This window comes from Chelonoidis abingdonii, chromosome 1 (assembly GCF_003597395.2).
Source record: "Chelonoidis abingdonii isolate Lonesome George chromosome 1, CheloAbing_2.0, whole genome shotgun sequence".
In the NCBI taxonomy this organism is placed as follows: domain Eukaryota; kingdom Metazoa; phylum Chordata; order Testudines; family Testudinidae; genus Chelonoidis; species Chelonoidis abingdonii.
In genome coordinates, this window is record NC_133769.1 from 74,347,483 (window position 1) to 74,364,197 (window position 16,715).

Consider the following 16,715-nt stretch of genomic DNA (forward strand, 5'->3'; position numbering starts at 1 on the left):
TTGGGAGACAGGCCAGTCCTTGCTTACAGACAACCCCCAAACTTGAAGCAAATACTCACCAGCAACCACACACCATACAACAAAAACACTAACTCAGGAACCTAACCTTGCGATAAAACCCGTTGCCAACTCTGTCCACATATCTATTCAGGGGATACCATCATAGGACCTAATCACATCAGCCACGCCATCAGGGGCTTGTTCACCTGCACATCTACCAATGTGATATATGCCATCATGTGCCAGCAATGCCCCTCTGCCATGTACATTGGCAAAACTGGACAGACTATAACGAAAAGAATAAATGGACACAAATCAGACTTCAAGAATTATAACATTCAAAAACCAGTTGGAGAAAACTTCAATCTCCCTGGCCACTCGATTACAGACCTAAAAGTCACAATATTACAACAAAAAACCTTCAAAACCAGACTCCAACAAGAGACTGCTGAATTGGAATTAATTTGCAAATTGGACAGCATCAAATTAGGCTTGAATAAAGACTGGGAGTGGATGGGCCATTACACAAAGTAATATACTATTTCCCCATCTTTATTCCTCCCTCCACCCCAGTTCCTCACATCTCCTTGACAATTGCTGGAAATGGACCATTTTCATTACCACTACAAACAGTTCTTTTTCTCTCCTGATGATAATAAAACAATGGTGTGTGTGTGTGTGTGTGAAGCTTATACTCAAATGTGTTAGTCTCTAAGGTGATACAAGTACTCCTGTTCTGTTTCCAAACAAACAACTTTGCACACCCTCCTTGCTACCCCTCAGACATGGAAGGTGTTCCTCATTAACATGTGCAAAACTACCTTGCTGTTCTTCTTCAAATCCCTAGATAACCTAGCATTACAGACTTCATTTAGTGCCATTCTTCTCACAAGTGCTTCTACATGGAGTTGTCATATGCACAGTTTTTTTTAAAGCCAAAGACCATCTTCTTGTCACTCAGCAAAAAGCAAATATTCCTAGCAAGTTAAACCCATGAAATATATTTTATCAGCTACGTATGAAAATTAGACAGTAGGGTGAACACTTTTTTTATACTAAGTTATAAATTTAACATAGACAATCTTATCAGAATACTAGCAGCAATTTTTTTAAAGCATCTTAAACAATTTTCAGTATCTATTCCAAGTCAGAGGACACTTCTGAATTTTGGAAGAATAATTAAGATGATTTACAAGAGTCCAATTTGAAAAGGATGATTTGTATAACAATATAAACAACTTCAGGTTACAAGCAAAGATTCCTGCACATTCTGGTACATCTACACTGCAGCCCAGAGCGTGTATCCCATCCATGGTAGACAGACTCATGCTACCCCATGAAAAACAGCAGCCTGGATGTTGCTGTGCCAGCAGAGGGTCAGGATGGCCACCTGAGATCAGATCTACCCAACTCCTGAGTTTGCGCTCCAATGACTAGCTCAAGTCTCTGCCAGTGCAGCTATATACACACAGGTAATTTTAGCACCCTAGCTCACATCCTGCTAGCACGAGCATAATGGGATTCCCAGAAGCACCAGAGTGCCTAAACTTCCACTAAAATCAAGGGAAGTTAGAGTTAGGCACCTAGGTGCTTCTGAAAATCCCATTAGGTAACTATTTACATTTTTGGGATCCCAAATACCTTTAAAAGTCTGGCCCACAGTCCTGATCACAATGTGGAAGAAGCATTAAGTACTAAATTAATTTTCAACAGCTAGAACTGCAGAAGTCACTGTTTGACTAGCATCTTAAGACTTTTGCCTTCCTCCTTAAAAAACTAAACTTTTTTCCCCAGCATTACAGATCTTTGGAGCCTCTACACATGTTCATTCTCCGCCCCTGAAAGACTCCTGTCTATCTAGTGATGACTTACTGCCAGCCAGGGAATACTTGGATTTTATTCTTGTTTAGTCTGTTAATTTATTTAGAAATATTAGCTAAATTTAAGCCAAGCGTTTTACAAGTGTAATCTCCACACTGTGCTAATGTGGAAAAGTAATAATATTGGAATGGAGGGGAAAGTACTCCGATAGTAGTAACGGAAAAAAAGATTTAGGGATGATAGGTATCACCTTACAAAGAGGTATGGCAGAGGAAAAAACAAGTATGATTTCAGGTTACATATACAAAAGGATCACATAGTAAGTGGAGGTGATAGTCCCTTCTATATATAGGTACAACCTGTGTAAGGTTACACAGAGAATATTGTGCCTTCTTTGACATTTTAACCAAATTAGGTTGATAGAACCTTTAAAAAAAGCACTTAAAAGGAACAGAGGATAGTCAAGTTTCAGGAAGGCTAACTGATGCCAACATTAACTTTCTTAAATCAACTACTAGAATAGTAGTTTTCAACCCGGGGTCCACAGACTATGTCTACAATTTTCGAAGGAGTGCACACTGCCATTCAAATTTTTTAGGGGTCCACAAACGAAAAACGTTGAAAACCACTGCACTAGAGGATGCTGAAGCAAAACACATGCTGTACTCTGAGTAGTCAAGTGGGTATGAACTTCATCTAAAGCCTACACTTTACCATAGTTACTGCAAAGAACGTTAAGTACCAATTAATAAAAAAGTGCCCGTAAGCACCATTACAATTCTGTACAAGTGAAAGCTAGAGGTTACTAAACTTGGCAGACTCACTTAACTCATCTATTCTTGTTGGACTAGGAACAATCCTATAATCATTCTTACAAAACAGTTTCTCAGTTGACTTAAAACAACTTTCATGTAAGGAACTGTCAAGAAAAAACAGCAATACATCAGTTATTTAAAACAAGAAGGCCCCACAAAACCTGGTATTAAGTAATGTTATTTCTTTAAAGCTACCGTCCAAACTTCAAATATATGAAGATATGTTCAGTTACTGCGGGCTGTATCTCAAGATGTACTTTAAGACAAACAAGTTGATCTTTTTAGTGGCAAGAGCTAGCACAATAATATGACCACTTCCATTTACAGTATTTTCTGTTTTCTTGCTAGTGATTCAGAGAGTGACTGGTTCCCTTCTACCCTTACTCTTTCCTGAGAGATGTAAACCAGGGCTTAAAACTAAATCTAGAACTAATTAGGATAGATTTATTTCTAGTGCTACGATATAGCATTGCATGAGGTTAGAAATACTAGAGCTAAGCTCAGGATATTTAAAAAGCTCGATTTCTTTTAAAAAGTTTATATCTGTATTCCACCCAAGGCCTGCAAAACACCAGGTCAAAATGCATAAGAAATAAAATATTTGCATATCTTTTAATTTAGTTCAGCCTCTCATTTTTGCAAAAGCTACACGAGCAACAAACTTACTTTTATGGTACTAGAACAGGTAATTAGTCAAAGTATTCCTAAGCTTACTTTAAAAAACAGGCCTCAAACAAAATTTCTACCACTCTATACATTTTGAGGTATAAAAATTTTTATCACACTGACAATACACTTATTACAATTAAAAACGGCAACATTTGGCATGGCAGACAACTCACTGAATTTATTTAGCTTGCCACTGGTCAGGTAGCCTAGCAAAAACTGAACCTCCAACAGATGACTGTAAAGAAGTTGCTATGTTTTCTAAAAGTGTTTTGTTTATAGGAATAATGTACCTAGCCATACTTCACTCCTTTCTACTGTACATCTCAGGCCTGATGATAAAAAATCCCATGAATAAGAATTTCAGTTCAAGTCAGTCAGAGCAAATGCAAACATCTGGAAGCAATGCTATTTTTGGAACACACACGTATTTGTAGTACAACAACAGAATATCACCCTCTTCAAGGTCAACTTCATTGCAATTACAATTTCTTTCCAACACTTGTACTTCATTAGATGAATATTTATATATGAAATATTCATTTTTGAAATTCAAACTACTCCAAATACATGAATCATTACTTCATATTGCAAGTTCATGGAAATATTAACATTGCAGCTGGCACAGCCATCTAAAAAATTACACAAATCTTGAACAGATAAAATTATTTCTGGGCATAGTGGTTTATAATTTTCTAGCAATATGCGCCATGGACTGAAAACAAGGAATTTATTGTACTTTTATCTGCAAATATTTTACATTTAACCTGAAGCCCATTACTTATATATTGTGCCCATTACTTATATATTTGTACACTCTAGATATTATTTAAAAAGCAATGTGTCAGTTATGTACCCCTATTTTAAAAAATAACCAAGGATAGGATTTTCAGAGCATCGTGGGTGACTTTCAATGGGACTTGCACTCCTAAACCAGTTAGGGGCTTTGGAAAATCCCACTCTAATTTTTCATTTATGTTACAAATATACCTAACAGCAAAAGTAAATTAAAATATAAATTACATTTCACTTGCTTTCTGCATTTCTCATGTTAAAAGCAAAAGTAGTCAGTTTCACTTCTGGTTACTGAGACAACTAGTTATCAAATGAACTTAATTAAGTGCAGTGATGATGGTAAATAGCCATAAGAAATGTTTGACTAGTTAGTTTCCACAGAATTTTTTCTTTTAAAAGTGATGGGAAATTTGGTTGGTCTGCTTTTGTGAGCCTTTTGTTTTAAAACTATACCCCAAGGTTCTTTTAAGAGACACTGTCACGTTAAATACCTCTGAACCGAGTGAATTTAGAAACACACACACACACACACACACACACACACACAATCCCTCAGTGGCACTGGGCTGTTAGTATTAAATAATAAAAATAATAAGCTTTTGCACAGCTCACAGGAGTTAAAGCTTACAAATCAGTTTAATTTGTACACAAATTGTGCCCAGAGGAGATGTGATTCTGTATTAAATTACACTGACTAGCAGAACAAGCTGTTCCAGCATTTATGAAAACTCACGTTACAAACTACTGGGGCTTTTAGATTTTGTGGTAAAAGTACTGGATCAAGAAGTAATCATTTAGCAGTTTTTAACATTTTCCATTAATTATTTCCTAGTGGTTGGAAAGCACTAAATCCTGTAGTTGCTTTCATGAAATGGATACTTCTACCTGAGTGGAAGTCACTTACTGGACATAATGGCCAATCCTGCTATTTTACTTCTACTTCCAGATATTGCTCTGTGCAGGTGAACAAGTAGAACTTTTGCATAGTGCTATAAAATTAATCGGCGGTGGTTTGTTCAGACAATTTTGTCACTGCAAGGCAATCATTACAACATTCACATCATGAAGAGCACCACAACTTCCATGCCTGTTGACAGCAGACTGGCCAAGCACTGACTGAGTGTGGAGACTGCACTACTACTCAAAAGTCCAACTATGCTAAGACTGAAGCCTATTATGAGGACAGCAGGAGGCTTCCCTATACTTTACCTAGTCTCTAAGCAAGTATAGGAAGACTTAAGTCACCAGGGATGCCAATACACCAATTTCAGAAGCACTGAATTCACATCTTTACAGACGTTTACAAAAATAATAAAACAGGCTAAATTAACCACCCATATTAGTCAGTTCATTTGAATGAATTAAGACACTAAAGTAACTTGTTTGTTTTGTTGTCGCACAAAAAACCCACCAACAATCGACTGAGACCCCATTGTATTAGTGTCCCTGCCTCAAAAAACTTATATAAGCACAAGATGAGACAATAGGAGGGATGACAGAGTATCAGTGAAATGATTACTGTAGTATGATCTAGCCTATCGCTTTTATAAATCTTTTCCAAGCTTTTTTTTTTTTTTAAATTTACAGACTGGTCTCAATTATTTTGGAGATCAAAAGCAGAGCCAGTAAAGAACATAACGAATGCTTGACCACACCTATGTCATCAGGCATAATGGTTACATTTGGGGCTTTATAAAAAAACATTTTAGGAAACTAACTATACAGGTACTGCATTGCTGTATCTTTTTCTTGACCAGCAAAGGAAAGAACCACCACAGACTTGTTTAGAAGGTTTATTAATATTAAAGTTAGATAAATTTTATAGCAAGACTGTTCCTAAATAATAGACTGCAACAGGTACAAACTCCTGACTCGTGCTGTAATGAAATATTAGCAGCTTTTAGAAAATATACCATAATTAGCAGTCAGTAGTGCAGAAGACCATAGTAAAATACATCTTGGGAAAACACTAAATGGAACAAAGTAGTAAATTCAGTGGTATTTTTGACTGAATTGACAAGTGCCATCTGAATTCTTCCCAAATATACTGACTTTTTTCCATCCTTGCAGTCAAAAAGGGAAACCAAAAACATAATGAAAGCTCAAAATTAACTGATGAAAATACAGCAAACTAAGAGCAGAATATTTTTATTTAAATAATCCAATAACCCTAACCCATCCCAACACACCATTAACAACATAATTAAATCTCAACAGCAATAAATGATCAATTTGATAGGAACTCAGCCAGCCACCTACAAAAATTTCTTTCTGCCGCATCTAGGAAGCATACCCTCTACCTTCTCCAAGAACCTGAACACCTGTCCTTTGAAGGTCAACAAAAATTCAGGCTATTTCAGACAAAAGGGGTATAATATGCTCAGGAAGGTTTGTTAGACTGACCCTGTCAGATTTCGATTGGCAACAGATTTACTGCAGAAAGATCTGTGAGTCCAAGAAAAAAAACCTGTCTGTAAAAGAAGGACTTAGAAACTTGACAGGTAAGAAATTAGACTTCTCTAATATACTTTGTCATGTCAGATAGCAGGATGCCTACAGCAGGACCTATTCATGTAAATGGGACTGAGAGAATAGCAACTTACAGCACCTACCCCAGAAGAAGCTGTCATATATTGCCTGTAAAATTTAGGGTAAAATGCAAGTGACCACTTGACAGTCCGAGTGAAGTTCCACATTGGAGGTCAATACTGCCCAAGGAGAAGGGTATGAATTTAACAATTCAAAACACACTGACAATACACTTATTACAATTAAAAATGGCAACATTTGGCATGGCAGACAATTCACATGAATTTAACAATTCAAAACACACTTTTGGCAAGCAGGGAGAATCTTAAAATTCACCCTCAGCTACATTTAATATGCTGAAGTATCACAGTCATCCTTCCCTGGAATGGAACTACTTAAATTTGCATTACTTGATTAAAAAATTCTGCTATTTGCTTCATGTCATTTTGGGGGCTAGGAGAGGGGAAGAAATAAATGAGTCTCACATAGTGATGACTTCCACCTTGAACACATACAATTCATATTTTATTTGCTCCACACAGCTGTAAATCATCACAGGCCCATTATACAGAAACTGGGGTGATTCCCTGACACCTTCATTTAGTGTCTCAAAGGAGAAGGTTACTTACCAACAACTGGAGATTTTTTGACATGTCATCTCTATCTGTATTCCACAGAGGTTTACACATTCAAATTCCCGACTCTAGGAGTGTGGTGTGTAAGTAGTATCCGCTGATTCATGCATGGTTCCTTCTTCACCACAAATCTAAGAGATCCACAGCAGAGAGGAAAGAGGGCGGGAAATGGAATACAGCTAGGGACCATACCTCTCGAAGAACCTCCAGTTGCAGGTAAGTAAGCTCCTTTTCTTCAAGTGATGGTCCCTATTGTATTCCACTGATGGAGACTGACAAGCAGTACCTAAGTTGGTGGATAGTGCGAGGATGATGATGGAAGGGTTGTGTGGAGGACCACCGTGCAAAATAGAATCATAGGGTTAAAAGGGACTACAAGAATCATTTACTCTGTCAAAATGTAGGATTTGTTGTGTCTAAACATCCAAGACAGATGGCAAGCCAGCCTCCTTTTGTAAACCTTCAGTAAAGAAGTTTCCACAACCTCGTAAGGCAGTCTGTTCCATTGTCCTACTCTTCTTTTTACTAAGGTTTAATCTAAATCTGCTACGCAGTAGTTTGAACCCATTGCTTCTTCTCCTGCTCTCTGTGGCAAGAGAGAACTTTTCTCTACCCTTTTTCTGGCAGCCTTTCAAGTATTTGAAGACCACTACCATACCCCACCCCCACCTCCTTAATTTCCTCTTTTCCAAACTAAACATACCCAGTTCCTTCAGCCTCTCTTTGTATGGCTTGCATTCCATCCCTTTGATCACCTTAGTTGTTCACCTCTGGATTCTTTCCAGTTTCTCTATAGCTTTTCTATACACTGATGACCAAAACTGGACACAGTACTGCTGAGTCCAGCCATGAGTCCAAACAGCTGAGGCCTAACCAGTGCCAATTAGAGTGGTACTATCACTTCCCGGGACTTGTATGCTATGCTTCTGTTAATGCAACCTAAAATTGCATTTGTTTTTTTTTGCAACAGCTGACTCATATTGAGGTTCTGATCGACTACAACTCCCAGATTCTTCTCAGCAGTGCTGCTGCCAACACAGTTTCCCCCTATTCGGTAATTGTGCATTTGGTTTTTCTTCCTCAAGTGTAGCACCTTACATTTATCTATAGCTCAGTTCTCCAATTTATCAAGAGCCCTCTGAATTTTAGCTCTATCTTCCAAAGTACTGGTAAGCCCCATTAGCTTTGTGTCATCTGCAGATTTGACCAGTATTCTCTCTATTCCTACATCTAGGTCATTTCACATCTTTATTAACAACACCTGACCCAGAACAGATTCCTGTGGAACCCCACTTGAGACTTCCCTCCAATCCAACATCATTCCATTAATAGTTATTCTTTATGGTTATTTAACGAATTATGGATCTACTTAATGGTAGTTCTGTCAAGCCTGCATTTCTCCAGCTTACTGATCAGAATGTCATGTGGGACTGTGTCAAAAGCCTTGCTGAAGTCCAGATATATTGTGTCCACCGCATTCCCCCTATCCACCAAATCAGTTACCCTGTCAAAGAAGAAAATCAAACTGGTTTGGCAGGATTTGTTCTTGGTAAATCCATGCAGGCTGATGGAGGATGAAGGCTGATGGAGGTAATCACTAAGTATTCACAAACTGAATGTTTTAGTTTCCCAGGTATCAAAGTCAGGCTGACTGGTCTGAAGTCTCCCGGCTCCTCCTTTCTCCCCTTTTTAAAGATGGGCACTATGTTAGCCCTTCTCCAGTCTTCTGGCACCTCTTCTGTCATCCATGAGTTTGTAAACATTATTGCTAATGGTTCTGAAATTTCTTCAGCTAATTCCTCCAGTACCCTTGGGTGAATTGCATCTGGCCGCACTGATTTGAATTCATTCAAATTGGTCAGAAGATCTCTTACACCTTCTTTACTTATCTTCATCTGCATCTTTTCCCCTTTATTGTCTATGATAACTTTGCGAGTCATCTGGTCACATGTTCTTTCTCGGTGAGAAGACTGAAGCAAAGTAGGCACTGAGCAACTCTGCCTTCCTATCATCTTTCGTTACCAGCTGAAGCAAATGAAGCATCCACTGCCAAGTCTTGCACCAGGGCATAAAATATCGTAAAGATGTACACTAAACTCCATGTAGCTGCTTTACTTATGCCTGTGAGAGAGATGCTCTGGAGGAGGCCATGATGGTAGCTTGCGCTCTAGGGGAGTGAGTCTTTATCCTTGCAGGGGGAGGTAGGTCCAACAGCTGGTAGCATAATTTGATGCAGTCAGAAATCCACCTGGAGGGAGTCTCTGGATGGAGATGGCCTGTCCCCAGAGTCTCTCAGCTACTGCAATGAATAGTTGACAGACCTTATATGTTTCATTCTCTGCAGGTAGAAGGTTAACACATGCCTGACATTGAGGGAATGGAACCGACATTCTTGCATGGAGGCATGTGGTTTTGGAAAGAAAATCTGTAAGTGAATAGCTTAGTTAACCTGGGTTATCACCTTGGTAGAAATTTAGGGTGTAGACATAAGGAGATTTTCCCCTCATGGAATACTGTGAATGGCGGGTTTGCCATCATAGCACAGAGTGTACCAACTCTCCTCACTGCAGTGATAGCTACCAGGAAGGTAACTTTCATGGGAAGGAGGGACAAGGAGGAGATTGCCAGTGATGGGGGTCGGGGGGCAGAAGGAGGGGTGTCATTCAAACTGAGAATACCAAATTCAAGTCCTATTGAGATGTGACCATTTGGCAGAGAGGGAAGGTTCTGAGTACGCCCTTCCAAAACCTAAGATATGTAAAAAGAAATAAATCCTCTACACTGGTGGATAGAATGTGCTAATTGCAGTCAAGTGGTCAGTCAATGTGCTAAGGGTGAGACCCAATGACTTCAGGAATAGAATGTAGTCCAGAATCAGGGGATTTCCACCTCTTCTTGTGGAACTCCTTTAAGTTGGGCCCAAGAGGAAAACCACCTCCACTTTGCCACATAGCACTGTCTAATGGAGTCCTTCCTGCTGCTAGAGAGAATGTCTTGTACGGCCGAGGAGCATGCTCATTCTAGAGTAGGTGCCCATCGAATTACCACATACTGATATGTAGATTGGGGTGCCATCAAGTTGGGTGAGGAGATCAAGAAAGTTCAGGATGGGAATCAGGGGTAAGAGGACATGTGGAGGCAATTGGGGAACCAGAACTGTTTGGGCTGAAAAGGGGCCCTGAGGATGACCACACCACCCTGTCTCATTGGATTTTGAGGAGAAATTGAGGTAGAAGTGGCAGTGGAAGAAATGCGTTGTTGAATTGGTCTGACCACGAAAGTAGAAGAGCATCACCCGGGGAGTGACAGTCGATGCCTTCTCTGGAGCAGTACGTGGTGCATTTGTTGTTGGTCTGAAAAGTGACTATGTCCATGACAGGGATTCCCCGTTGTTTGAGGATATTGCCTAGCACCATATTGTGAAGCTCCCATTCGTGGTCACTTGCAAAGTGTCTACTGACCAAGTCTGTGAGCACATTCCGTGTTCCCAGACGTAAGCTGCAGATAGGGCGATTTGATGTGTGATGCACCAGTTCCAGAGTTTGACCACTTCTGTGCAGAGAGTGGGGGTTTCTCACTCCCCCTTGTTTGCTGATATAGAAAACTGGTGGTGGTATTGGTTGACATGATGAAATTGAAAGAGTGGGAGAAATGGTTTGCACGCCCATTGCACTGCTCCAAGTTCCAGGATGTTGATGTGCAGCCTGGACTTGAGAGGGGTTCACATGCCTTGTTCTCTGCGGTTGTCCATATGGGCTCTCTAGGCTACTAGGGAAGCATCTGTGATAATAATTTTGCTTGGAAAGGAGAGAAGAAAGGAAACCCCCAGCAGCACATGACCAACAGGAGGGAAAGAGTTGCGATCCACCGTAACAGGGACAATAGTACCAGAATCTTCAGCCTGAGATCCAAAGAGTGATGGCTCGCTGAGTACACGGAATGGAGCCACGTCTGGAGGCAGTAAAAATGACGCCTAGTGGAAAGGGGTAACATAGCCAGGTGGCCCTGAAGAGACAGGCATATCTAGAGCAGTACATGTAGGTCGTTCATGATGTGAGATACGATGGCGTTCATTGCCTGAAACCTGTCTGTGGGCAGGTATGTATAACACAGTGTACCTCAAAAAGGCACCCTGTAACCTCCATATTCATCATTCATATGTGGTTGTAATATTTCATACAAAGCATGCCATGTAAGGTACATGAAAGGTCATGATCTGCTGAACCCCATTGTTCCATCCAAATATGTATATTGTTAGTGTGTATGTTATGAGATTTTGCTGTATGGTTGTTACAAAAATATGTTGTAAATATGCTAGTGGCACAGAAAGGAACGCCACCCAGGAGGGTGCTCAACGACCATCAATCAGCAGGGGAATTGTAATAAAGGGATTTACAATTCAATGACCGTTGTGCAAGCACCACACAATGGGAACTGCCTGACCTCATGACACAGTTGCACAAGACCACTCCAATGGGACTGCCCAACTCAGTGACTCAGCAAAAACTGCCAGGACATGTCTGGACAAGTGTCTTCTAGGAAAATGGACTAAGGATATAAAATAGGGAACAGTGGCAGCATGCCTTCACCCTTCTTTTCCCCCACCTATGCTGGAAGTAACAAGAACACTGAGAAGACAAAAACTTCAACTGAAGAGACTGGTCCTTGATTAAGACAGGCCTGTGTATTAAGAATTTCAACATCTAGTGGGGTGAGAAAACTGCTTGATCTAAATACTGCTTAATGCAATAAGGTTAAGATTTAGATTGTGCGCTTATCTTTTATTTTCTTTGGTAACTAGCTCTGAACTCTTATATCTACCACTTTAATCTATCTTTCTGAAGTGAACAAATCTGTTTTAGATTTTACCTAAAACAATTTGGTTTAGTTGAAGTGCTTGGGATGTTTCATGTTTCCATCTGCAGGAAAATAAGATTAAATACAGCATTTGAGCTTGCACAGGATGTCCCAGAAAGGGATATATTTCTCATGCTGTGCATTAAATAACAAGTGTAAATATCTTATCACACAGACAAAAATAACCATATCTATATACTAGATTTTTCAAGAACAGGCCTACATTCTGCCATGCCACTCCATATAATTGATGATGAATAAACCTCTCTGCATCAAGTTATATTTTCTTGAAGTTCTTTTACAAATGTATTGTATAAACAGTCTTGCATAAAATGCTTAGATGTGACATAAATAGCTGTTACAAGATTATATGCGGTCACCTTTATTCATTGTCACAATACGGAAAATTTCTCCACAAGTCATAATGCGTACTTTATGCAAAACAGTGCCATGAGCTACACTTTAATCCTCTTCTGTTGTGCAATTAACAACTTTTACTTTAGTGGTATGAAGAATTCCATACAATATGCTTTGGCTAACAGAATACATTTAAGTTAATTATATTGGAAGCTTTTACGCCAGAGGGTACTTAGACAAGTTTGCTTTTTCTGAAACCTCAGTTTTAAAAGCAGTATTTTGTCAAGAACTGAACTAATGTTTGATGCTTGGATTGGAATAGGTAACAACTGGCAAGTTTGGAATATTTTAAACCCTTCAGTAATAGAAGTAGAGGTCTCTTACCATGGCTGTGGACTGTTCCTGGACTGAGCGTCGGCTGGAGTAGATCTTTGGTTGGAGTGAGATGTACTTCTTTCCCCTGGCGCTGGCTCATCTTCCCTGGAGTCAGAAGGTGTGATTCATCACTGTTTGTTACCACAGCTGAAACAAAAAAATGGATGGTCACGCAACTTTATAGAAATCCATGCATAACAAAGAAATAAATGACAGCAATTAAATAATCTTTAATTACTAAAAATCTGCCCTTCAGATTAAATCCTTGGGATCTTCATTTTCAAACCCACAGGTGCTCTTTCCTCTTGAACAGGCTAATGAATTTCCCAACCAGCGATTTGGTTAGGAATAGACAATGGTCTGGGAGAGTGAAGTATAGCAGAGGAAAAGAGTACTGGGAATCGGGAAAACTATGTGGCCTGGAATCCACTATACTAATCCAATGCAAAACACACTCCTGTAGGTGGGGGGGCGGGGGGGAGGGTGAAGGAGAGAGACAGACAGACAGACAGACACTTCTTGAAATCCAGCTTCCCTCTGGATCCAGTCTCTGGGAATCCTTAGTACGGCACAGGCCATGGCTTCAACTCGCCAGCTCGAGTGTCTCAGGGCTGGTCTACAATACGGGATAAAATCGATTTTAGATACGCAATTTCAGCTACGTGAATAACGTAGCTGAAGTCGAATATCTAAAATCGATTTACTCACCCGTCTTCACCGCGCGGGATCGATGTCCGCGGCTCGCCATGTCGATTCCAGAACTCCGTTGGGGTTGGTGGAGTTCCAGAATCGATATAAGCGCGCTCAGGGATCGATATATCCCGTCTAGATTAGACACGATATATCGATCCCAGAGCAATCGATTTTAACGCGCCGATACGGCGTGTAGTCTAGACGTGGCCTCAGTTGCAGAACCATGTGTTTGTTCCTAAAAGCTATCAATGGATGCACATTATCATAATAAGCGTGTAGCCCTCTGGTGAGGGAATGGGCAGAGGAGCGAAGGAGAAAGATTAAAAAGCAGAAGTGAATAAAAATAGAAATTTCCTTCATGAAGTTTGCAAACAATGGTAGGGATGAGGGGAAAATTGAACATCTTTTAAAAAAGCTTTAGAGTGTAAATCCTGTAGTAATAGTGGCCAGTAATCACCAACCACTTTATTGTATTCATCTATAAACTGTTCAGGGTAGGGACTGTTCCCTTCTTCTGTAATAGTACAGTGGCTGGCACACTGTGGGTGTTATTGGAATGAGTAGTCATGAGAATGAAATAAGGAGGGGGAAAAATAAACACCAAAATGAAAACTAGGAGATTACAAAGGATGCCTAATTCAATGAGTCACCACACGGCAGGCTGCAAAAATAAGAAGATACGAGCCCCTTGGCTGCAGACTTCACCATGCCTTAAGATTTCCACATCTCTTCAGGCTGGGCCTCTGAACTGTACTTTTAAACCACGTCAGGTAAGGAGTTTAATTTTCCAGACATGACAAGCCAAGGATGCCTGACGGCTTGTTTCATTATTATTATCACTAAGTTATTTTTTCCACAAAAGGTGGCAATGACCAGTGAAGACAGCATAAAGAGTAAAAGGACAGTAGTAGTCCCCACTTTATAGCTCTATTCTGGACAAACTACAAAACACTTATGTGACCTGCTGATCAGGAAAGGTGGGTGAAAAAGTAGCACTTCCTCTCTTTCCCCCTGACTGGGGAAGGAGGAAAGAGTAGGGTTAAAATCAAATGCTTTTTCAAGAGATCGAAACATATCAGTGCTGGCAGGTCAGTAGTCCAGTCACCCTATAAACCAGCATAGAAGCAAAATGCAAAGGTGCAGAAGATCTATAAAGGAAACAAAATTTCACTTTAGAGTTTCGGTGGATTATGAAAAAAAATTATGACACTGTTCTTTTAAAACAGATTAAAATATATTTTAAACAGCAACTTCGAAGTATATAACAAATAAGCAATTAAAATCTAGAATTCTGAAAGATAATTCCCCTCTCCTGCCATTTGACTCAGCCAAAAAAGCCTTTTATGTTTTTCACATCTCTTCCTTCGTACTCTTGCAATGGAGCTGCAATTTCGTTTCTGCTATTACATGCAGTGGAGTACCTGACAATTTGAAGAGAGTCACCATGTATAGAACTATAATGCCCTCTGCTGGTTTCTGTTTAATACTGGAAGCGAAATCACTTCAAGTTCTCCAATTTTGACATTGTAATGTCCAAATTGCCTCCAATTGTGTGTCCAGTGTACACATGTCAATCAAAATCACATGTACTCCAAAGGAGGACAGACACTCAGCTTTTTAGTATTAATTGGTTATTTATATAACAATATCAAAGTAACAGTGCACAAAGTATTGCCAAAGTAAGTTTACCTGAACCAAGAACTTCTTTGGGGGCACTTATACTACCAGTTTTTTGTTTTTAACTTTTCCTAACTTTTTAAAACCGATGTAGTAGTCGGTGCTTTTCGGTTTTTATTTAAGACATAATGAGGAATACTCTTGATTAGTTGTCACAAGTAACTCAGAATGCTAATCCCTCATAGTGCATGGCTCATTAATACACAGAATATCAATGGATTTTAGTACTTTCTTTAGTAAAAACAGTCATGTTTTAAGGAAAAGTTTACCACCACCCACCTTGTTGAAAGCTTAAAGTTTGCCATATACTCAGCGTACACAGTGTTGTAGTGCCACTGCAAAGTTCACCTTGTCAAGATACTGAAACAGTGATGGCACACACACACACAGAGACAATATTTGCAAACTATTCCTTTTGAACAGTTATGTGATATAGTATATGTGTTTAAGTTAAAAGCAGAAAAGAGTCCTGTGGCACCTTACAGACTAACAGACGTATTGGAGCATGAGCTTTTGTGGGTGAATGCCCATTTCGTCAGATGCATGTCGTTTAAGTTAGTTTATAAAAGTGCTTCAAGGCAAGGACTGTGTCTTTTAACTGTATTTGCACTTATGGAGCTTTAACATTGGTCTCTTCAATTGAGTGGGCGCTTCAAAAAAGTTAATCTGTAAAGCTGAAACTGATTAGCAGAAGAGAAAGGAGTTCCAAGTTGTTAAACTCCAATGGTATTTGTCAGCACAGTGTTACAGAACAGTAAGATGTGAATGGAAAGTTTTCAGTGCAGGTGCACTTCTGCCTGTATTGCAGGTAATACAGCAAGCACAAGCTAGGAATCATCTGTCTTGCCTATTCCAGAAAACCCCCAAACCTTCCCTCTAATCATTGTGGGCTCTCCTTTTGGCATGTGCCTGGTAAGCAGGCCAGATGATAGTGTGGAGCCATTTACCCTATGCAAGATCAAAGGGAGTATCAGCTTTTTATTCTGTTATAACAAGTAGCTTTTATTAAGGCTCTCCTGACTTTCAGAAGTGCTGTATATCTACAACTCCAGCTGAAGTCAATGAAAGCAACAAGTGCTTGAGCATCTCTGTAAAATTATGCCCTATACGTCTGTGAGGGGCAGTACCCAAGCATCTTTTGAATCCTAACTGGTACAAAGCTCTTTTGGAAACACAAGAAACAGCCTAGTTCACTTTAAATGGAAACAGCAAGAATTTAAAAACAATCAAAATGAATATTTTCAAAAGCTATTTACTAAAATAAATAAATGGAAAAATGCCAGAAACAGGCCATTAAGATGTTTGGAATCAAAGTAATCATTTTGAGTTTAAAAAGGAATAAGAGTGCTAGGAAAGGAAACAAAAATCAGTTACTGGAATAATGAACGCTGAGTGTTCATTATGCTATTGAACTGAATGTTACCATTAAAAATATGACCTCATTTCGAAGATACTGAACTGATTTATTTCAACTCCCTTTACTGCTTTGCACTGA

General features: G+C 39.5%; 1 protein-coding gene across 12 annotated transcripts in view; it reads right to left on the bottom strand.

Annotated features, from left to right (window-relative positions):
* OSBPL8 (oxysterol binding protein like 8) overlaps positions 1-16,715 on the bottom strand; it is a 217,522-nt gene that overhangs the window by 90,788 nt on the left and 110,019 nt on the right. For 11 of the 12 annotated variants that reach the window (XM_075066678.1, XM_075066671.1, XM_075066673.1 and 8 more), the window contains one exon: positions 12,860-12,997. In XM_075066678.1, the coding sequence (XP_074922779.1) occupies positions 12,860-12,997 (138 nt within the window). Of the gene's footprint in view, positions 1-12,859; positions 12,998-16,715 lie in introns of those variants that run through there. The other variant, XM_032783720.2, reaches the window with a different exon arrangement.